The sequence below is a fragment of the Enhydra lutris genome, unplaced genomic scaffold (genome assembly GCF_002288905.1).
Source record: "Enhydra lutris kenyoni isolate GAN:26980312 unplaced genomic scaffold, ASM228890v2 scaffoldscaffold48, whole genome shotgun sequence".
In the NCBI taxonomy this organism is placed as follows: domain Eukaryota; kingdom Metazoa; phylum Chordata; class Mammalia; order Carnivora; family Mustelidae; genus Enhydra; species Enhydra lutris.
In genome coordinates, this window is record NW_019154132.1 from 6,074,681 (window position 1) to 6,098,630 (window position 23,950).

Sequence of the window (23,950 nt, forward strand, 5' to 3'; positions counted from 1 at the left end):
TGTTGGCTGCAGCTGGAGTGTAGTTGGCTGATCCCCACCCACCTTTGCCCCCACTACCAAGCTCACCCAGGAGACACCAGGCCAGCCTGCCATTGCCAATTACTACCTGTGTTGGTCCCAGGGAGGCCACACCTGATTCTCTGGGGAGTGCCTACCATGTGCTAATCCATGTTACATTGAGACCTGCTTACAGTTAAAATCAAGACAGCCAACCTGAGCTGAGTAACGGAGATAAAATCTGGATGTAGAAGAGCAGAGATGCAAATGCAGGGAAGGGAGCAGAGGAGAGGCCCAGAGGCGAAGCTTAGGGCCTACAAGAGGGAGAGACCTACAGAGTGTCTATCTGCCTGAGGCCTAGGGCACAGCTTTGCCCAGGGCATCAAAACTTAGGACATGCTATAACGTTAGGCAGAAATGTATTAAATGGTACAAATGTTGGTGGCTATAAGTAAAACAGCCAAACAATGTGATCATGCCTGTTTCCTAGAGAAGTTTCAAGGGAGGGTGCCTCTCACTTGCAGTGTAAGGTCAAAGAAGGTATTTTTGAAAAGGTGATACTGAGCTTGAAACTAAAGGACAAGAAGGAACCTTCCATGCAAAGGTTTTGGGGGAGAGGTAGAGGAAATATTAAGTACAAATAATTAATATTAAGGCAGATAATGGTATCCAGGGCAGAGAAAGAGCTGGGAGGCAGTGAGGTCAGAGAATAAGGCAGATGTAGAGTCAATTAGGGACATGCATGTTAAGACCCAAACCCTGATGGGTCCTCTCATCTCTTTGCTTTCCTTCTCTGTAGCAGACAAACATCTGACTTGATATTTTTCACCCTTCTTCATAGTGTTGCAGCACCTGCTCAGAAACCATCGTCTGTACCAGTGAGCTCTTTGCTTTTTTCAGTTCAGCGCCAACTTTCTTTTTTCCATGTTGACAACTGTATTATAAGAAGACCCTAAAGATAGAAGGACAACACCGAAAAGGCTACTTTGGGGTATGTAAGTTTGAGCTTTGGAGTTACCACCTCCCTGAGCTGGATGTTTGGAGGGAAGTTTCCATCTTGCATGTGCTTTGAACAAGAGAAGATGGCTCATCTCCACTGGGGTGCAAGGCAGTGGCAGAGATGGTGGTTTTACAGTAGTTCTTTCCTTGAAAAGAAAGAAATGTATATTCTTTTTTTAAAGATTATATTTATTTATTTGAAAGAGAGAGGGAGGGAGAGAGCACATGTAAGGAGGAGAGGGAGAAACAGGCTCCCCGCTGAGCAGAGAGCCCGATGTGGGGCTCCATCCCAGGACCCTGGGATCATGATCTGAGCCAAAGGCAGATGCTTAACCAACTGAACCACCCAGGTACTCCAAGGATCACACATTCTTTAAAACAAGTCATTCTCCTTGAGAGCCCCAGATAATTCAATAACCATGGCCTTTCTAATTCTAAAAGAATTAATAGCTCACATTCTAATAGAATCAACATTTGGACAAACTGAGTCAAAAGTTAAACTCTTAACTCAGAGGTCCAGTGTCTTCATGCTTTACCTTTTGTTCCTTTGAATATTATTAACCCTTTGGAATATTTTGGGCAGAGGCGTAACCAGGGATTTGTTCCCCCATTTCAGGCGAGGTGAGGAAAACACAAGGGCTAGGACATTGGGCCCCTGACTCTGCTAGTTACCATCTACATGACTTAATTATTCCTGGATTGAGTTTGCTCCCCTGCAAATGGATCCCAATAGAACTGACTTCATGGAGATGTGTGAGAGATAAATGAGTTAATAATTGAAAAGCAGGTACAGTAGAGTTGGGTCCATAGTGCATGCTCGGTGTTCTTACTCACCATGCTCTTCCATAATTAATAAAAGGGCTTTGGTGTGACAGCTCTTTTGAAGAGTTTAGTTTTGAACCTATGGCTACAGAATGTGTCCTAAAAGATGAACGTGGGAACATCTGAATTCCTCTGACCTTTTCTAATCACAAATGACTACCGTATGTTGGACATTTTATTTTTGAGTAGAACCTCATCAACTATGCACTCCTTTATTTCCATTAAATCTGTTATTGTTCCCAGTGACAAGTAACGTCTATTGGCTCTAGGCTCTTCAGTTGCCTTATCTGTATCTTCCCTCTAGCGCCTGGGCAGGAAGCTTGAAAACTACATTTCCCAGACCCCTTTGCCTACTGCTTCCTCTTTGTTTCTATCAATGGGAGTTTTGGTAGGAGATTGGAGGGTGGTAAGGAAAATTGAAACAAGCTTTCCCCCCTCCAACTTCTGGGGCAGTGTTTCCAGCTATGCAACAGCAGCCTGAGTGTTGAAGTGGCCATGAGCTCTGAGTAATGCCATCCTCCCTTCTGCTCCTTCAGACCTAAGTATTGTGGTGGTTTCCCACTACTAATCTTTGGGTAACATTACTTCTTTTTACTCTTTCAGCCTTTCTAATGCATTTTAACCAATCTCTTATGTTAAGTTACCTCTGTTTGGGATACTTACATTGTCTTCTATTTTCCTGCTTGGACACTTACTGATACATTTCCAAACCACTTTATGGTACCAGATTCACGGTGACAAGAATCATTGCTTGAAGTATTTAGATACTCACAACCTCTCTCAATGTATATTGCTATTCACTATACAACAGTTCATTAGATCAAGTCCTTTCTTTTTTGGGTCGCACCAAAAAAAAAAAAATCTTTCAAAATTCATCTGGACATATGGACAAATGAGCAAACCATGAAGAATAAAATGAAAGGAAGTAGTAGATGCATTTTACTGGTCATCTATTGCATCCTCAAATAGTGCCTTGACAATGATACTCATCTGTTACCTCTCCTGGTTTCTGTGTGCAAGGAATTTAGAGCAGCTTGACTGCGTGGTCCTGGTTTGGGGTCTCCAGGAGGTTACAGTCAGATATCAGCTGGGGCTGCTGTCAACTGAAGTTTCAGCTATGGCTAGAGGATCTACTTTTGAAGGTGGCTCAGGTGGCTGGCAAGTCAGCGCTGGCTATTGGCAGGTGGACGCAGTCCCTTTCTATGTGGTCTTCTCCGCAGGGCTGCTAAAGCATCCTCATGGCTGGGAAACTGAATTCCTTCAAAAATGGTAATCTGGGGCACCTGGGTTGCTCAGTGGGTTAAAGCCTCTGCCTTTGGCTCGGGTCATGATCCCAGGGTCCTGGGATCAGCCTCACATCAGGCTTTCTGCTCGGCGGGGAGCCTGCTTCCTTCTCTTTCTCTCTGCCTGCCTCTCTGCCTACTTGTGATCTCTATCCGTCAAATAAATTTAAGAAAATGGTAATCTAAGAAGTTAAAGAGGAAGCTGCAATACCTTTTATAACTAGCGTTGAAAGTCACACATCATTACCTCATTTGTATTCTATTGGTCACACAGGGCCAACCCTGGTTTGTTGTGCAAAGCAAGTACACACAGGTACATAGACAGGAGTCTGAAATCACTGAACTTTCCACAAATCGTGGAAAGTTCTCATCTTCCAACAAGAAAGTTATCAATTTCAAGAGTTCTTTAGATAAGAGGAGGGGATGAAGGGTCTTCCACATTTCCCTGCAGCCTATGAAAAACCATAACAAGCTGTAAAATGTTGAGTAACTTGTTCTGAGAGGCACGGAAAGGGTGTACAAAGGAGGAGTTACTTCTTTTTTCTTTCCACTCTCTTGTTGTGGCTGTCACTCATTAATTCCCTTTTATCCACAGTGCTATGGGCACATCTACTCCTCTGCTTCTAACCACTGGAAGGTATAGTACTCCATGGCATGCATCCAACAGTTTTATGCCTCCTCTCTCCCAGGGGTAAACACGCAGGTTACTGGGGCAGGGGGGAGTTTCTGAGGAAAAAAAAAGAGAGAAGGGTTAACATCAACAATATTTCTCTCTCTCTTTTCAAACTAAGAATGTGTGAAGCAAGAGGGGCTGGAAACTCTCTTTATTCCATAAACATCTGTGCCAGGTACAGTGCTAAGCATTATGGGAGATTCAGAGATTAATGAGATGTATTCCCTGACCTCAAAAAACTTAAGGTTTTAAGACAAAACAGAACATTAGATAGCTAATTATAATATAAAATTAACAACAACAAGGGGCAACCCAATAATTCTGACTTGGGGATCAGAGAAGGATTCATGAAAGGTTGACCCTGAGCAGAATCTTTTTTTTTTTTAAATTTATTTGACAGACAGAGATCACAAATAGGCAGAGAGGCAGGCAGAGAGAGGAGGAAGCAGGCTCCCCGAGGGATGTGGGGCTCAATCCCAGGACTCTGGGATCATGACCTGAGCCGAAGGCAGAGGCTTTAACCCACTGAGCTACCCAGGCGCCCCTGAGCAGAATCTTGAAGATGGAGTAGGATATCCCCAGGTGGACAGAAGTGAGTAGAAAAAAATAGAGTATATTTTAGATCGGAAGTGCTAAGTGAGCAGCGATATAAAATAGAGGAGAGAGTGTGACAGTGTAAGGAAGGGCACAGAATTATGTGTGACTGCAGTGTATGTGGGGCCTGGAGATCTGGGGATGGGACTGGGGAGGTGGGGGAGTCTGGCAAGATGAGAGGGACCAGATCCTGGTGAGTCTTTAGTGCCACGCAGGGAGCCTGAATCACTCAGCCATGATTCAGCAATGGGAAGGAAGGGAAGCTTCTTGAAGAGGGAAGTGGTATTATCAGACCCATGTAGAAAGGAGAGGATTAATACAAGAGACACCAAGACCAAAATGTGTATGGCCAGCTGAAGAAATTATGGCTGTTTCAATTTTTCTCTTTTGAGGTCACCTGCAGTTGCTAATTTTCTTACAGTGAGTGTGGATTATTGGCGAATTTTAATATAAAATACATAATTTTTTGTATGGTAAAATAGAAACTATAAATGGGGAGAATGGAGGAAGCCAACGAGAGTGAGAGTCTACAGTGGGTAGGAAGGAGCCTCGGTCTCCAGGGGCTCTGGAGGCCATGGCTGGGGCAGTGAAGGCAAAGCTGGCAGAGAAGAGAAGAAGAAAACTTCATTCTCATGTTCTTCCAAATTTGCTGAGTGTCTGCCTTGGCCTTCACTACTGCAAGGGCTTGATGGAGAAATGGGTCAGTGACCAATAGATTGCACTAGGGAAGGGGTTATCTTTCAGGCTACTTACTGGGCCCTGAGTGTATTTGTGAGCTGAGGGGGCGGGAAACTTAGATAATGAAATACAAGATAGCAAAAAGTTCAGTAAGTAAGAGGCAAGATCTAAGAGTAAATCAGAGGGAATAAGGTCAAGGTCCCAAGTGCAGTGTGTATGTGTGTGTATTTGAGGGAGAATATCTAAGATAGAGAATATATGAAATAGAGGTATGTATAGTATGTAATAATGAACATCTACATAAGTGGGTATGCACATATTAATACATTTTGGATCTGAATATATAGCAACTCCTAAAAATAAAGAATTGGGCAAAGCCATTTGCCCCTGCTATCTATAAAAGTATCAAGGGCTATTCAGAAAGAGGATAAAATACATAACACATCCTATAAACAAAGCAATTGAGGAAATGCAGTTTGCTCCCCCGCACCACTCCCCCCGCAAGAGAAGAAGAAAGTGTGAGACAAAAGGCAGAAGAATGGCTGCACAGGAAAATCCCTTGCCCAGAGGCTGCTCTGTGAAAGGTGGTCAGCGCAGGATACAAGAGGACCAAGCAGACATAAAGAGGCCCCCCTGGCACAGGGACCCGGCTTGTCACAGCCTGGACTTGGTGTTGATGGATGTGCCTTCCACATGCCCTGATGTTCTCTATCCCCTTCAAAGTTGCCTCTTTTGAAGAATTTGTGTTTGGCCAGAGTTAAATGAACCATGTGGCTTGGGGAGTTTTCTCCCTGCCTAAGGGATAGAACCATTCCACATGTTTCAGGCAAAAGCCTGAGGAGGTGACCCGAGAACTTGAGGGTCCCAGAGTTATTTTTCACAGTGACTCACCAAGGATCAGCAGACCCCTCTGAGCCAATGGAAAGATGGACGCTGGACCTGGCACTGGAATCAGCCCCTCTCAGTCCCTGAGTCAGGCTGAAGCTAATTATCCCTGCCTGCCCCCACCTGCTAGCTTGCTTGCTTGGTCTTGCTTTTTTTTTTTTTAACCTTTTTTTTTTTTTTAATTTTTTACTTTATTTATTTTTATTTTATAAAATCATGGGGCTGCATTCCTTTCTGGTGACCCTAGGGAAGAATCCTTTCCTTGCCTCTTCTAGCTTCTAGAGACTGCCTGAATTCCTCCGATTTAGGGTCCTTTCTTCCATCAAAGCCAACAATGGTGAGTCCAGTCCAGTCCAGTCCAGTCCACATCCCCTTATTCTAACCTCTTCTGCTTCTCTCTTCCACTTTTAAGGACCCCTGTGAGTTAAGGACCCAATCCCCCAGAGGGATCTGAGATAATCTCCCTATGCTATTAAAGTCAGACCATTAGCCACTTACTTTCACCTGTAGCCTTACTTCCTCTTTGTCATTACATAACACATGCAAAGTTTCCAGGGATTAGGGCATAGCATCTTCAGTCTTTTCTATTATAGGACTTGAGATTTGTGGTAGTTGTTTTTTTGTTTGTTTTTTTGTTTTGTTTTGTTTCTTTTATTTTGACTGGTGCTATTTCTTTTTTGGCTCAAAATAGTAACAGATAAGCAAAGTGAAGTCTTAAAAGAGGTTTCTGAAACAGATTACTAGTCACATTTTCAGGCAGCGGCCCCTTATTACCTGCTGATTTGGGCAAGTTAGTAACGTCTTTTCTAAACCTCTGTTTCTCATCTGTAAAATGGGGAAAACACAATCTCCTACAGAAATGAATGCAGGAAATGGGATACTGTTTGCAAAGTTTTAGCATAATGCCTAGCATGTATTAAGTGCTCAATAAAAGTATTAATGGGTTTTTTGAAGTTAGGCCGGGATACAGGCAAAGAAGGGACAGCATGTAAACAGGTATCCGTCCTCCTCCCCACTCGCTCTGAGCTGGTCCCACCTGTAGAAACCTCTCCATCTCACTGGGCAAGGAAAAGAAATGTTCAGCTGTCATCTCTGCTGCCCTTCCTAGGGGCTGCAATTTTCTTTTCCTTTGCTGCCTTTTTCCTTCTGTCACCTTCCCCTGCAGACAGGCCAGGGGGTCAAAGACTTGGTACTGACTCAGAGTAGGTTTGGTTGCAAGAATAGCTCCTAATGGAAGTGGCAGGAATGGGGGGGGGGCGGGTGTGGAACCCCCAGATGAGTCCCACCTCAGCCTGCCCACAATCACTCACTGAACCCGCCCCTGCAGGACCTATGGCCTCAGCTCCCAAGGCTTGTGGATTGCATTAGCATGAAATAATCAGAATTTTCCAGGCCTAATTACATCTGACTTTGTAAGTCCCTCCTTTCAGGGCCATGTGGTTGCCCAGGGCAGGGCTGTCTTCCTAGACAGAGCTCTGGTGGCTATCAGGTCCCTAAAGTGGCCCAGACAACCCAGCATGGGTGCCCAGAAAGACTTGCCTTCCAGAAAGGTACCAGGTTACCTACTGGGCTGACAAAACCAAAACTCTGTTAACTATGTTAACATACAGAGTTGATGTTGATGCTAGGAAACGGGTACTCTATACATGTCAGGAAAATAATCCAACAATTTTTTTCCCATTAAAAGCATATATACATTTTAAAAATAAAAAATAAGCACACATACGTACCTTTCTGGCCAGCAATCCAACTTTGGCAGAATCTATTCTATTGAAGAAACAAAAATAAATACTGATCCATGAGGTTGTTTGAACAAGAAAACTTATTATAACAATATTTGTGGGACAACAAAAAACTTGGAAACCTTTATGTCTGTCAGTAGGTAGAGAATTAAATAAATTATAGTATGGCCATCTGCAAAATATTGTGTAACTATTTAAAAGAAGGAGTTATTTGTTTAGTTATTGATCTTAAAGGATCTGGTACAAGAGAAACATATATCATAATCTTGTTAAGATAAAAAAAAACAACTTTGGGCACCTGGGTGGTTCAGTCAATTAAACATCTGACTCTTGATTTTGGCTCAGGTCATGATCTCAGGGTCCTGAGATTGTGCCCCACATCAGGCTCTGTGCCTGGAGCCTGCTGAAGGTTCTCTCTCCCTGGGACACCTGGGTAGCTCAGTCAGTTAAGCATCTGCTGTCTGCCTATGGCTGGGGTTATGATCCCTGACCAAAATCGACCAGAATCATGCCCCATACTGGGCTCCCTGCTCAGTGAGGAGTCTGCTTCTCCCTCTGCCTCTCACCCAACTCTCATGCTCTCTCTCTCACTCTCTCAAATAAATAAATAAAATCTAAAAAAAAATTCTCTTGCCCCTCTTTGCTGGCACTTGTGTGTGTTCTCTCTCTTTCCCTCAAGGAAAGAAAGAAAGAACGAAAGAAAGAACAAATGAACGAAGGAACGAAAGAAAGAAAGAAAGAAACCTTGTGAACGGGTTCATGTCAATGTTTTCAGAGCCTGGGGAAAAGTATGGAAGGATACACATCAGTCTAATCACAGGGCAGGGTGGGTTAATTTGTTTTCCTTCTATGTGTTGCTTTGGTAGTTACATAAATACTTCAATGTTTCAACTTGGGAAGAGGAATTTAATATAAATACTACCTTATAATAAATTTCCATAATAGAAATAGCAGCAGAGAGAAGAGGAAGAAGGGAAACTGTCAAGGAAGCTCCAAGGTCAGTTCTGGGAGAACCTAGGGATTTCACGCTGGGCGTTTGTAGACAGTGAGTGAGAGCCAGGGCTGCAGGGGTGTGGCTAGAGGGTCTGAGAGCACAGTCTGCGTGGAGCCACTGACTTAATTCAAATTTATCTAGAGCATCCTCTAAGAAGGCCAGAGTGGGGTGGAGCGCTGGGTAGCCTCCAGCAAGAGGAATTTAAGCTGCTAGACTGTGAAGAAAAACTTCCCAAAGTATTATGGGTCATAATGAGTCTTTCTACTAGGGGTTATTTTGAAGAATTCAGCAAGACTTATCGGATTAAGCTGGTATAGAGACAGGAGGAAGCAAAATACCTAACGTTAGGTAAGAGGCCAGTAGTGGGAAAATGGTTTACCTACCTTATCTCATCTGAAACAAAAATGCAATCCAACAAGGTAGGTATGATTATCCCCATTTTACAAAGGAGGAAATGGGGGTTGAGTAACCCACCCAAGATTATGCAGCTGGTAAGGGGTCTTTTGGCTCCGTAGTCCACACTCTAAAGAACTTGTCCTACCAGGGTGAAAATCTGGATGGGAATATTACCCTTCCCCTTCACCCCATGGGGCTCAAGTGGGCAGGGCTGAGCAGGGTTTCTCTTCATTCCCAGGTTGGGGTTTGCAGCTGAGGTTCTGGGCTCCAACATCAAGGAAGAGTCCCTGAGAGACAATGTTCTTCTCCTTGGGGGAGGAGGGAACAAACTACAGCATTACAAATTCCCTGATACCCCACCTGCAGTGACTTGAGGGCGCAGGGCTTGACTGGTGGTGAACCCTGGGTCTTGCTCCAGCCACACAGCTGACATCCTCACTACCCCATCCCCACTTTATTTTCACAATAGGGGCAAGGGAGGAGGGAAGCAATGCTTTGCAGGGGTGAGACTAGTGGACCTTTTCTCTGGTCCCATGGGACCAGACCATAGACTGTTCCAGAGAGTGGACACCTCTAGGACTGGCGGTGTCCAGCCTGGAGCTTCGGAGGTGGGGGGGGCGGGGAGAGCTTTGTGTGTGCTGGGCTGGGGGGGGGGGGTGGGGCGGGTAGTGGGAGAGGGAAAGAGTGTTTGGAGACCTTCCCAGAAGCAGCTCTGCCAGGATCTGAAGGAGTGTCGGGAAGGGGGGAAGGGGGTGGGGGAAAAGGAGGAAGGGGGGAAGGGGCAAAGGCTTCATCTCCTCTCAGCCATCTTATGTCCCCTGGGATGCGCTCAGGTGCACGGTGAGTGCTGGCGCTCCTGCCCTCCACGGACTTCACTCACACCTGCCTAGCCCAGAGATTCTGAGGCTCGGTGATGACCATGACCCTACCCTTGAGGCTCCAGCTGGAATGAAAGCATCTCTGGATTTACAAAAAAGAGAATCTGCATGGTGGTCCTTGTGCTCATTCGTTTCTCTGAGAGTCGTGAATGAAAATCAGTCCCCATTTCTTCTCTATCCTCCGCAACTCTACCATCTCCACCTGGAAATTTCTCCATTATCTCCTTCTGTGTTTAAGAGGACTGCCTTCCTCTCTCCCCTCTGCTGATTCTGTCTCTGGATGTTTTCCCCATCTTCCTCTGCATCCCCATTTTCCAGGCCCTCCTTCTCTTGCCACCTCCTGGTTCCCTCTACTTCCCCCTCCCAAGGGCTCTGGAGCTGACCTCTCTAATATTTTCACGAGGATAACCAAATATTACACTCAAGTGAACCTTTGTGTCTTGGATCTACTTGGGCAGGGAGTAGAGTGAAGAAAGGCGCTTCTACAATCCGAACAAGTCCTCAGAGGCTCAGGGCCAGTGCTGGTGGGCTGCTTCGAGAGGTGGACGTCGGTATGACATTTCCTTGGTGCACGACACCCACTAGGATCCCCATCCCCATCTGGGTGAGGGGTGTGCGCACCCTGGTTAATATCTCCCTGAGCTGGGAACAGGGCTTACTGCTTTGCTGCTTAAAAACATCAACTAACATATGGAGATGTCATCATGATTAAACAGCAAATTATAGTCGAAGACGGCGCGATAATAATCTAAACAATCACCACAACAAGAAGAAATGTTCTCTCACTAGCCAGATGCGGCAGCCTGTGTTTCTGAGACTAGCGCCCCTGCCTTCCTGGGGCTCCCCCCCGAGCGCACTTGCTGGTGGTACCGGCCTAGGACAGGGCAAATGAGTCCCCAACAGGGCACCGATCTCTCTCCAGGCACTGGTAGGATGATCTGGGACAGGACGGAGTGGAGGCGCGGCAGGACGTGGCGGTGGAGTGCCCTTCCTCTGGGAAAGCAGTTGGAGCCACAGGAGGACGGGACTCCTGGAGAAGAAACTTGTTGAGAGAGCAAACGAGCCCGCGTTCCCAGTCCTTCCCGCCCGTCCCCTCTGTCTCCTCTCTGAGCCTCGCCTCCTCCCAGATCTCGAAGGAGACAGATTTCCAGGTGGGAAACCCGCGCTGCTAGGGGAGGGGCGTCCTCCGTGTGTCTCGGATGTCTCCCTTCCCCCAAGCCTGGGAGAGCAATGCGTGTATTTTCCTTTGGCCAGCCAGGGGCCCAGCTGCGTGCACCGGTTGGCCCCCAGCCCTCCTTGGGAAAGATACCGGCAGGAGGCGGCGAGCTCTCCAGGCCAAAAAAAAAAAAAAAAAAAGGAAAAAAGAAAAAATGATAGAAGACCCTCCCTCTTTCCCCTGTTCTCCTCCCCCTCATTAAATAGATTTGTATTTAAAACAGGCTCAGACATTTTAATTTGAATTCCAGGGACTGCGCTTGGGTTAGAATCATCCTACCTCTACTTGGACCGAAAATAACCCCTGAAACGAAATGATCAAAACCAAACGCTATTTTCCAAAACAACCAACGTTCCCTGTGGGTGACCATTCCGCGCAGGCAGGCAGGATCTCCTTTGCTTCTGGCTGAGAATAGGGGATCGACCGAGGAGGGGCTGGGTAAAAGGTGGCGGGTGAAAGTATTCCCAGGAGCGGCCCGGCGCGTGCGTGAACTGGCCGCGGTAATATATGCTGCCATTAAGAATCCGGGCAGGTTCTAGCGCTCGGGGCGCAGGGACGCATGTGTTGCTGGAATTCAATCCGTGGGGGGAATGCAGATTGGGCTGCGACCTACTGGGTTTGATTTATGAACTGTTACTCTAGCGATTGTTTACACATTACATTTCAGAGCCACCGCGCACCCTCCCGGCGGCTGCCGGCTCGCTCCGCAGCGCGGGAACCCGCCGCAGCCTCCAGGGCCTCGCTACACCAGACCCCCATCCCCACCCCGCGGGACCCCGCCCTCCCCCCTGCAGCTCCCTCTGCCCCCTCTCACCTTCTCCTAGAAATCAGATTTCGATTTCCTTGAACCCAGACACAGATGCTCAGTTCTCCCTCCCCCAGCCTGCTCCAGTTCCCGCGGCCTTGGACCCCGGTCTCCTCCGCCCGTGATTAATCTCGAATGTTTACTTCTCCGTAAGGCCATGCGGGGCCTATAAATAGGAGAGGTGGAAGCAGCTCGACTGCCAGATCAATAGGGCCCCGTCTCCTCGCCATTTCAGCTGAGCTGTCTTATTAATTATGAAAGGATTCACCTGATCCCTGCCAGGGACCACAGCCTCTCCTCGGCCCCTCTGCTAGAGCCCTTAATGGCGGTTCGTTCGCAAGCTGCCTCTGGCCACCGCAGAGGAAGAGGCGAATCGTGGTTAGGACTCGGCCTGCACCGATCGTGGTTAGGGCTCCGACCCGCCTGGGGCGGGGGCCGCAGGCTGGGCACTGGCCTTGGGTCTGCATGTGTTTTCTCGCGCAAGCCCAACCTGCCCGAATCCTCACCTACAAAAGATCTCTGCTTTTTATTTATTGAAAATACAACGTCCTCTTTCTCTTCAAGTAAACACGATTTCAGAAAACTGGCAAAGTGACCCAGTTAAAGAGGGTTTGCTTGAAGATGACAGGTTATCTACTGGCTGGCGAACAGGTGCTTGTATACTCCAGCGTCCCGTGTCCCTACAGAAACCCCGGGCACTGGATCAAGAAAGCAGGTTTGGGGCAGGAAACAAATGACACCCCCATTTCAAACAATAACTTTTATTTTATACTTCTCTATACTTTGTAGCAAATCTTTTTTTGCTGAATTTAATTTATAATAAACTTTTTTAAATTACATCTCTCTCTTTTTTAAAATCAAGGCTCTTTTATGTCAAAATCTTTTTTTAACTATATTTTAGATTAACATTTAACACCCCCCCCTTGTGATCTATACCGTTGGATATTCAGGTATTACTGTATGTGTAACAGCTAAAACAAGAGGGAAAATAAAGGCAGTGGACTTGGAAAGATGCATCGACAACAGCAGGTAAAGCTTAACCTCTCAGTGACTTTAGCAGCGATTCTTCTGGAAGCCTTTACCTAGACACCCAAGATTTCCTCAATCCCTTCCCTCTCTCCCTCCTATCTTTAAACCACAAAGCCAACAATCTGTACTTTCACTTTCCTCGAGGAGAAATGTGCAGTGGAAATGATCAAAACAAGATACTGTGGAAGAAAGACGTGAGCGTGAATTATTCACCATATGCTTTCCTCGTGGACATCTCTCTTGAATTCATTCCCCTGGCCTTCTCCTCTCCTCTCTTTCCTATTAGGAGGAGCCCATCATTTGTCATGTATTAACATGATTAATATAGTAGGTGGCCCAGGGCCGTTCCTGAGATTCTTGTGCCAAAAAATAAAAATTAAAAATTAACAAAAAATGGGGTGGGTTTGCCGTTTTCTTATTTTTGTGTGAAGACGGACTAAAGCTGAGGTCCGATTTGGGCTGTGCTTGCTTGCTCACTGATTGGTAACATTTGGCAAATAAAACACAAGAAATCAAACGAAATCAAAAGGAGAATCAGGATTTCCCACAATCCTATATGAGTGTTTTCAGCATCACAGAGAATCACAACGTCCCCAAAGAACGAATGGATCTTCCTCTCGATTTCCGGGAGCATGGAGTGAATGCGGGTGGGCGCGCGGGGGGAGCCGGCCCCGCGCTCAGAAGGAAAGCCAAGTCGCTAAAGCAGCGGAGAGAGACATCAGGAGCACCGGGAGCGCCGGGAGCAGGGACCCCGCCGCCCCGTTGCCGCTGCCGCAGAGTTCGAATAAGCTGCCTTGGATGTTGAGGTTTTTGGATTCTTTTCTCAGTTTATCCCACATATCTTTCGCCCCTTCCTGGCAATCCGTAAGGGCTGTGACCGTGCAGCTGTGGAAATCCTCCCAGTATCTGGCGAGGAACAGAACAAAACGGAAGAAGCAGGTTGACTTTGGGCGCGGGGAGGACCCGGGCCTGCACCCCTGCGCCTCCTCCCCACCCCCACCGCCTCCACCCCGCGGCCTCCGCAAACCTCTGCGGGAGCCACCCCCCCACCTCCTCTCCAACCGCCCGGCGCCCCGGTCGAGCTACATTTGCTTTCGCCAGACCTCGGCCCACCCTGGAAGCCGACGTCCGAGGGCGGACACCGCCCCGGGCGGCATCTGGTTTCTCTTTCCCGCTCCCGGGCGGGGACCAGGCAGCCGGGCCGCACCCGCAGCGCCGCGCTGGCACCTCGGCCTGCGCAGACAGATTGCTCGTCCTCCTCGGGGAAAGCTAGGAAAACAGTGCTAAGCCTTGCAAGCTGCCGCCCATTAATGCCTCTTAGCTTGCAAGATGGGTTACTTGCTCAGAGCAAGGCCCTCCCCTCTTGGCTTCTCACTTTCTCCTCCCCCTCGTCCCTTCTGTGTCCCACCCCCCTCCTCGCTGCGGTACTCCCTCGCCTTCACCCGCACTCTCCCTCCTCCCTTCCTTTTGTTTCCCGTTCTCCGATTTTCCCATCCCTTCCTCTTCCCTTCTTTGTCTTCCTCCTTTTCCCTCCCCTCGGTTTTCCTCTGTTGAGTTCCTCACTTCCCCTTCCTCCTCCTCTCCCCCTCCTCTTCGGCCCTCCTTGACCCGTGGCCTCGCTCTCCACAGTCCCCCGGCTCAGATTCGGTCCGGAGACTCCTGCCTGCCTCTCCCCTCCCCGAGTCGGTGAGTGTCTGTGCCCTGGGGCCAGCCTGTAGCCACCTTCTGTTTTTGCAAATCCCAGTGCTCCCGGGCCTGCACGCTCGGTCCCTCCTTTTCTCCCGCTCCGGAGTCCTTTTGGGGTTGGGCCCCAGGAAGCCTCCTCCCCACGGCCTTCCGGGTACGGTGTGCAGCCCCCCAGGCCGGGACTCCGGTGCCGCCGCGGTACCCTCCGCCAACCTTCCAGGGACCCCGCTCTCCTCCTCTGTCCTCGCCTCTACCCGTAGCCCCGAGCCTTCTTCCCCAGCCACTTCCTCCCCCTTGGGCTCAGCTCCTAGCCCCGCCCCCACAACCTTCAACCAACCTGTCCTTTTTCATTATTGTCCCCCTTTCTTCCGAAAACCCAAAATAGATCCCGAGACTAAATATAATTCCAACCCGTGATCGATTCCTGGGGCGCTGTCTCCTTTCGGTGCTGGGTCGATCCGTGCGTCTCGGTAACTCCGAGCTGGGCTGGCTCCCACTTCACCCAGGCCTGTAGCGCCAGGTCACTAGCGATCGCCTTCCATGCAATTTGGTTGTATTTTCTCCTATCCCTCCCTTCTGCTCGCTAGCCTGGACTGTAAGTGCGTTGAAGGCAAGCACCATGTTTGATTTATTCTTGGTTGCACTCCCAGCCCATCCTCTGGCTAATAGCAGAGATATAAATGCTTGTTTAATTGCCTTGAGCTCTGGCTGTTTTCTAACGACCTTTGTGAGTCTCTAATTTATGAGGACGGGGGAGCCTGGAGCACAGAGCTTCCAGGTTCCTCACTTCATAATAAACAGCAAGATTGAGAGAAACCAAGAGGCAGAGGGAAAGCTCTCTTGCTGTCATTTGCACCTCCCAAAGGATGTCTAAAGCTCCCCTTTCTTTAGGCATGCCCAGATGGGGACAGGACCCTCCTGGAAGAGGAGTATGGTGATAAAGGACAGATATCCACATGGTACTGAGAGGCGGTGGGTTTCAGCAGTGTTGAGCAACCGGAATCATTAATGAAGTGGAAGCCCAGACCCAGCAGTGGCCTGCAGCCTCTGGAGGATGGGGTGGGCAGGGGGTTGGGGGAAGATACTTCTATCCTCCAGGACCAAGTCCTGCAAAAAAATTAAAATAACTTGCAAAAACTGAATTCTAGCAAATAATAGAAGATTTGGGAGCCGATCTATATCTAACCTTTTGTCAATCTTCATAAAGCTACATTCTTACCTATCACCAGACATTTGGAATTAAAGTAGGTGGGTATACAACCCAGATCAGGCTTTTGTCCCTTTTCTGATAGGAAGGTACCAGCTACCTAGCTGCTGCGGCTTTTGGTGGATATCAGGGTACTTAGGAAAATGTGTAGCAAAATCGACCCCCATTTAATTACTCATTGTTTAAACAAATAAATGCTCCCTCCCTAGGAATTAGAGAAAAAGGACTTCACTGTATACAAAGGATGGTGCAGAAAATGGTTTCATCAACCTGTGGGAGCCAAGGAATACCTCTTGCCTTGGCTTTTTGGTTAAGGCGAGAATTGGGTGAGGGGTGGGAGTTACAGCTTTTTTTGAAAAATAAAATAAAGTAAAATAAAATAAGTGTGTGTGTGTGTGTGTGTGTGTGTGTAGAGGACACAGGTACTTCTAAGGTCTGCAGTAGCTAAAATGTTGCTGGTCTACCACAGTAGGGCTCTCTGCTAGTTACCTCCTTTCCTAGTGGGAGCAGTGCTTTTCAGCCAAGCTCTGGGAAAATCCACTGTACCTGGCCAGGTACCTAGACCTTACCTGCCTGTGGCCTGGGGATACCAAGCAAATGCAGAGAGGAAGGTGGGGGGAACAAGAGGGTGGCTAGCCCAGCCCTCTAATCTGCCACAGACTCAGGAGAGATGGTCACTGGATGCCCATGACATACTTTTCTTGGGCAAAATCATCGACACTAAACAAAATATTCTTCCAGCTTCTCTCTTAGAAAGAGAAAGAGGGACCCGCGCTCCCTAGCCTGCCCCCAAGTGTTCTTCGTGTGTAGCAGAACGGGGTTTTATCAGGGGAAATGGACAAAATAAAAGATTGACATTGACCTTTCCTTTATGCAAACCTGAGGTATTTCCTAAAACGCTCTGCAAACCAAAACCAAGTCTTCTTCGGAGAGTACTCGGCAGTCCACTCATTCACGCACGCAGGGGGAAAAAAATGACGAAGACTGCCTCAAAGTAGAGCGAGGAACCGCCAGCAGTTTTCTGCCCTCGCTCTGGGTTCTAGCGCGCCTAGTGCCCGCGCCTCTGTGCCTGCGGGTGAGGATGCGCTGGGCTGGGCCCGGCTCCCGCGTGGGAGGGTCCACCCCTGCTCATCTCAGACCACAGGACCCCCCTCGGGCAGTGCAGACCCTGGCCGAGGCCTGAGGTCCAGAGCCCACAGCCCAGCACGCTCCGATTCGCGCTGGCGGGGAATTCAGAGCGCAGGCCCGCAGCCAAGCCCGCACGGACCTCAGCAGCGTCCCCCGGAACAGAAACCCAGCAGGCCAAAGTGGATACTTACGTGCACACGGTCTTGATGTTCGTCTTGTCGTCCAGGCCCTGCGGGTAGTTGGCCATGCTGTCGCCCAGCTTGAGCAAACAGTCCGAAAAACCCTTAAAGACCGCATCGCACTTGCCCGCTGCTCTCACGGCCTGCACCAGGTACGCTGCGGGGAGGAGGGGACACTGGTCAGCAGCGTCGCGACCCAGCCCGGCAGCCCCCGCGGCCCGCCAGCCCCCGACTCGTTGCCCAGCCTCGCGGGACGCCAGTGTTAAAGGTAAATGAAAGATGTGGCCCAAGAGTGACTGACCCGCCCCCAACTATAGACTTGTGCGGACAGTCTGCGCGCGAGCGGGTGCGGGAGGGGGAGGCGAGTCCATTCCTTTCCTGCAGCTCCCTCCCGCATCTCGCTCTGCATCTTTTTCTGTTTCCATCGCCCCCTCTTCTCACCTCCCCCGTCTCTTTTATTTCTCTCTTTCTCCTCACTCCCTCCTTCGTTTCCCAACACTTCCCCAGCAAGTCCGTCCTGGCTCTCGAAGTGCAATCTTGCATTTCTGAGGTGACAGAGGGGGTAACGGCAGCAGAGTGCGGGGGTGACGAAGGGGTGAGGAGGCGGGATAGTGTGGGGGCCACGGAGCTGAACCTCTGGCCACGTCTTGCAAGAAAGCCTCGGGCCGGCTCCCCGTGCTTGGTGGGTGCTCAGCAAACACTGCTGAATGACTAAATTAATAAAGTCTCTGGAAGCCAGCAGCAGCCATCGAAATGGGTTTATTATAAATCGGACTGCCTACCGTGGAGTATGTGTTCCGAGTGAGATCGTCGCACTCACCCTCCCCACCCCACTGGAGAAAGAGCCGCCTTGGCGTCCAGAGACTGGGCTGGGGTGACGAGTGGCCGGGGCACTCGGGGCCGGGCAGAGTACCTGTGTTGGCACAGGTACCCCGGGCTGCCTCCCGGGGGCTGGATCCGTGAAACTCTGTCCGCGGCTCAGCTCCCCACACACCCCGAAAAACCTGCCACCAATCCGCCTGCAGCGGGTGGGACCTTTTCTCTCCAGGCCCCAACCCTGAAGGGCCCAGGTTGGCAGTCGACCCGGGGCTCCCGGCGTCTAGCTCCGGGTCCATTCCAGTGGGTGAGGCTGGGCGGGGGGCGGGATGGCGGCCGGGATCAGGGGAGGAAGGGGAAGGGAGGAGGGAGGTAACCGGAGCGGCTCCGAAGTCCTCTCTCCTGGCCTCGGGGCCGTCAAACCCCACGGCGGCGGACTGCGGCTGCCAAGGCCGTTTCTCTCCACCCCTAGGCCAACGAAACAGGCTAAACGTTCCTTGGTGCTCGGCCAGATGCACGTAGAGGGGCCAGGAGGGGAGCAAGAACCGTTAATCCACGCGGTTGGGGCTCGGGGAGCAGAGGGAAAGGCCGATCTTCTCAGAATCAAAATCGGCCTCCAGTACCCAAGACCCAGAGCGCGGGCTCCTTCCTGGGGAGGATTCTTGCCTCCAGGGCTTGTGTGTGAATGTCTCCGAGAGGACCATACACCTCACTGCCCCCGCTACCCCCAGCCGCTGGTTCCCGAGAGCCGGGCCAGACGCAGACAAGAGGGAAGGTGACCGAACCTGCAGCCTCCGAGAGCTCCCGGTTTGCAAATTGCGGCAGTAAGAGCGAGGCGGGCCTTGCGCTTTCTAATCCGGAACGGGAAGCGCCGGGGAAGGGACTGAGGTTAAATTCGACCTCGGCTCGGGCAGATACGTAAACCTTCATGAATCTCCCTCCCCCACCCCCGAGAAATAATAAAAGCCCTTGCGACTGCAATATCAAATAGAACGCTGCGATAGAATAAACGAATCTTCGTTCTACTAGAATCGGTCACAGTGAAACGAGCCCTACACACCCTCCGCTACAACATGCCTACACACCCTCCACAAATGCATCTTTGCAGCGCCGGAACGGAGTAAAATACAGCCCCTCTTCCCCTCCCCCACCCAGCTCCCAGTCTCTCCTTACCCTTCACCTCCACCCCCAAAACTCAGTGGCAAAAAAGTAGCCCCTAAGATGCACTGGCAATATTTTAACGGGGGAACTGGGGCTCGCCGGGGGCAGGAAGCGCTCCCGTCACGTTATCTTTGCGGGAGCTGCTGGAGAAGAACCTCCACACCGCGCATGTGTGAGTGTGTGCGTGTGTAAAATAAGGAGTCGTGAAAATTTCTGGTTTTTTTTTTTTTCAACTATAACTGCTTCGTCTCTAGTTCGCTGTGGGAGGACCGGAGCTTGCGCGCGGGACGTTTTTTGAAGCTCATGCAGCCAAACATGTCACAGCCCGCGCGACCCTCGCTGTCCTTCCTGAACCGGGCTTCAGCGAGGCTCGGACGGGCGACCTGGGCTCCTTCCCTCTCCTCTCCGGTGTCCGCGTCTTGTGCCTTTTCCATCTGTTCATTCATTCGTTCGACCTCTCATTCATTTCAAACTTCCTCCCGCGTGTCTTCATTTGCGTTCACCATCCTCTCCCATCTCCTCGTCCCTTCCCAACCCCCACTTTTGTTGCCAAATGTCAATGATTTGGGACAGCTCCCAGCCATGAATTAAAGATTGAGGCTCTGGTGCGGGAAAGGGCAGACATTCGGGAACAAACATGCTCAATTTCAATTCCACAGCCAACAAATGGTCATTTTCGGGTCGAGGTTAATGTGTTCCAAGCGTATCCGCATGCACAATCTTTCTCTCTCTCTTTTTAAAAACCCCTCCAAAGTAAGGTTATTTCCCTCCAGGAAAACAGCCCTGAACCTGCTCCGCTTAAAACCCTATTTCAAAAATAACTGCTATATCTTGCTCTCTAAAAATTTGCAGGCTAATTGCAAAATGCCACATTCACTTACTTCCCACACTTAAGGGGTTTTCTGCAATTATAATTTTTAAATTTTATTGAATCTCTTTGCACTAATGTCAAAGATTCAGAAGAACCAGATTCAAAATATCAAGTCAATTCTTAGACTTAAAGGAAAATGCCAACATCCTGCACACAGTCTTAAATTCCTGTAATGTTCATGCAAAAAAAAAAAAAACCACATACACAAAATCATGTCAAATGCATTAAAAAAGACAACACTGCAAAGAATCCATTTTAATGTGTAGATAACTCCAAACCCCGTTTCCTCCACATTTCTCATGGAGAAAAATATTATACATTTTCTGCTGCCCCATTCCCTAAAGGATCCTCCTATCCAAATACTGCAAGGGTTTGTCTGTAAAGAATGCTACAGCCTGAAATGATATGAGGAAACAATTCCCTCCATCTCCAGAAAACCCGTTTGAAGAGTTTCTATTTTTTCTCTTGTCCATTCTATTAATAATCTACTTCACTTTCACTTTTAGGTCAGGTTAATTAATGCTCCAACCTGCATTGAAGAAGTGGGGTTTCTAGTGCTGCCTTCCATCACGTCTTCCTCATTCTGGATGGAAAAACGTGAACTTTTAAAAGCCCTCAAACAGTGTAACTAGGACTCAACATTCCTTAACATAAAATGGGGACTAAATAAATCTGACATAATTAACCCCAAGCAAACAAAAATAACAAACCAAACCCCCAACGTGACATACAGCATACACTTCTTAACCCTTTCCTATATATAAAATTCGGATACCTATAAGGAAATGAACAGGCAAATATTCATAGAAAATTATATCCACGTATAATTGGCTGAATTCAACCTCCTCAATGATAAGCATATTAAAATATGTACTCTGGGGTTCCCTATCATTCTCAATCTGCACCCCCCCCAGCCGGGTCTGCGGTGCCCGGTGCAAACGCTGCAGCTAGGATATAGGGGGTAGGGGGGCGGGAGAATGACAAAGTTCTAAATGCAGCAGTCTGAGCCCCGAAATATCTTTGCTTTCTGCATATAAACTTTCCATTCTAGCTGCCTAGCCATCTTGTTCCTGCATTCACCTTTCGACCCTTCAAAATAATACCTTGCCGTATCGCAGGGGCCAATGCATTGCCCCAGAACCCACGAAACCTGGTCTAACCCGAGAAAAGGAAGCAAAAATGGATGTGCGCTTTGGGGGGAAAAGGGGGGGGGGAAGCCCCCTCCTGAAAACGGCCAGCTGCATACATTTCCTGGCAAAGGTTTGGAGTCTCTCTCTCTCTCTCTTTTTTAAAGAAAAACCAACTCGGGACGCGCGGGTCCCTAGGAGCCAATGCCCCCACCCTTGGGGGTTTGCTGGCTTCTCCGCATCCCGAGGCAGCCCCGGGCCAGTCGGTCCCCCTGGGCGCCTCGGACCGGGCCGGCTACCGCCTGCCACAATCCGCAAGCCCGGCCGGGCGGCCACTTACCTATTTGCACCGCGAGGATCAGTGAAATATATCTGCCGTTCAACTTAAGTCCCATCCTACGTTTAGTCAAACCATTTGCGACCGCAGACCTTTAAATAGTTAGTTTAGAGAACGCGGGGGAAAGCTGAAAAATAGGCATTGCCAACAAGTTCCAAGAGCGACGGAGACTTTATGCACGGGGAAGGCAGAGGGAGGAGAGAAAGAGAGGGAGCGAGGAAGAGAGAGAGAGAAAGAGAGAGAGAGGCTGAGAGAGAGAGAGGGGGAAGAGCTGGGAATGGTTCACTCCATTAGGAGGGGGCGGAGGAAGTACAGCCTCACGCCCACGAGCAGGCCTGACGTGGGGGATGACACGGAATGATTTTTTTTTTTTTTAAATAAAGACACCTTGGTAGAGAATCGCCATTTATAGTCATCAGAAGCTGGAATTAATCAGATATCTCCAATTAATGTGTGATCCAAACGAATTCTCGCCTCCCGGGGGTGACCACTTCCCGGTACCCGCGGCCACCCCCGCCTCCTCGCTGTTCCCGGGGCCCCCAAACCCCGCCTCCTCCCTGCGCGGAACAGGGGCTCCCTCTCCCCACCCCGCCTGCAGCCGGGGAGTCCTGGCGCGCCCACTCGGTTATTTCAACTTGCTCCCCCCTCCACCATCAGCTCAAAAGAGAATCCAGCCCCCTATCCCTACGTTGCAGTGGGGTTTAAAAGAGCGAGAACCGGAGAGGGAAGACAGTTAAAGCAGTTCTATCAATTCGACATCCCCCCTCAGACCCCTGCCTCCTGCACTTGCCTACCCTCTTTCTCTCTAACCCAGTAGCTGAGCTCTGGGCTTAGCCTAGAGCGCGTGAGCACACACTCACGCACACACTCGCGCACGCCCGCAAGCAGAGCGCCCCCGTGCCCGCCTGCTCACACTGCACGGGAGCGCGCGCACACGCGCGGCACACGCCCAGGCCCCGGGGGTTTGGTCCGCACCCGTGGGGCCCCTGAAATATATACCGTTTGCCCTCTGTGAATTTCATCACTTGGGACGCCCCAGCCGGCAAGAGGCCGACTCGCGAGACACAGCGACAACTGTTTGGGGGGACAGGAGAGCACGGAGAAACGAGCCTCTGCAAAGATGATTTTCGGATACTAGAGATTTACTAACTCTCAGAGCTTTAGGAAATTTCCTAGGCCATTGATAGAATGCGGGGCTCTTTCTGATGCCGATGCGCCTCTTGGGGTTATTTGTTGAGGATACACATACGCGTACACACACGCACACACGCACATCACGTACGCACACGCACGCCCGCCTTCACATACACCTGCACTGTCTTTTGATGCTCAGGCACAGACCCTGTGTAGACGCAGCCTGCTCTGCAACGGAGTGCTTCTGCAGCGGCAAGTGTGCTCGGTGCAAGGTGCTAACGACGGCCGCTTGAGTTAAGAATGAAAAACAAACAGGGCTATTTCCTTTCTAAAGGCCCTTAGGCTTTGGTTTCTTTCCCTTCTGCAAGAAAAGATGACTAAATCCCAGTTTTTTAAATCGAAAGCTAAAGGCAGCATCAGCCAAATTTAAGTCCCTGAAGAGAGAAAACAAAAACCAAAAGACAGAAAACAAACAAACAAACAAAAAAACAAAAAGAAAAGAAAAAGACGTCCCCCAAATCTTTCAAAAATACAAGGGAACATATCGAAATATTAAATAGTCAGTAGAAATGCAAACGGATTAAAGAGCTATCGAATCGGATTTACTTCTTCAGGCAGCGTGCCATCTGCGCTCCCATCTCAGGGTCCCCACACTCTCTCAGACATTTGCAGATTCAAAGTCAGAGAAAGGGGCAAAACAAGAGGGGTGCTGTGGAGAGTGAGGGTCTGAAGGGGAGTGCGGGTTACTGACTGCAGCACTTTGTGACGTGGAGCCTCTGCACTGGGCGGCCGCTTCCCCGCGTCCCGCGGGAGTCGCAGACTCGGAGGTGGGGGCACTGGCCCCGGCTCTGGGGGCGGAGCCATGTAGCTCCACCTCTGGTGACATCACCAGGCTGGCGGGTTGGGTGGCTGGGGGCCCGCCTTTCTAGCGTCCAGGGGCTCTGTGGCAGTCCCGGTGTTTCCTTTCCTGGTGCTCAGAAGCTTCGGAAGGTCCGAAGGCGTAGGCGGGCAGGGGGCGGGGCGGGGGCCGGTGGCGAGAGGGGGGTGTCCCTCGGACCCGCCCCCGGCGCTCTCCAATGGCAAGGAGGGAGGTTGGTCCGAGGGGCGGGGTCTCCAGGGAGTGGCAGCAGGCCCCGCCCACAGCACAGCACCGCCCCTCGGGGTCCCGCGCGTTCCGCCCGCCCTGCGTTCTGCTCTCCCGCCTGCCGTTAGCTGCAGCATCCCTGCTTCTCTCAGAGACTTTTGCGGAAACCCAGCTGGGGGCGCTTTAATTTTTGCCCTTCACCTCCGTGCCTTCCTCTTGCTCACCCACA

At 49.9% G+C, this 23,950-nt stretch overlaps 1 protein-coding gene across 1 annotated transcript; it reads right to left on the bottom strand.

The window, feature by feature from the left end:
- Positions 1-12,705: 12,705 nt before the first annotated feature.
- Positions 12,706-21,782, bottom strand: LOC111156749 (neuritin 1). Its single transcript, XM_022517812.1, has 3 exons — positions 21,507-21,782; positions 17,204-17,348; positions 12,706-13,897 (listed from the first exon to the last, which is right to left on the bottom strand). Exons 1-3 carry the CDS (start codon positions 21,559-21,561, stop codon positions 13,669-13,671), a joined length of 429 nt encoding a protein of 142 aa, XP_022373520.1. The 5' UTR covers positions 21,562-21,782; the 3' UTR covers positions 12,706-13,668.
- Positions 21,783-23,950: the final 2,168 nt, after the last annotated feature.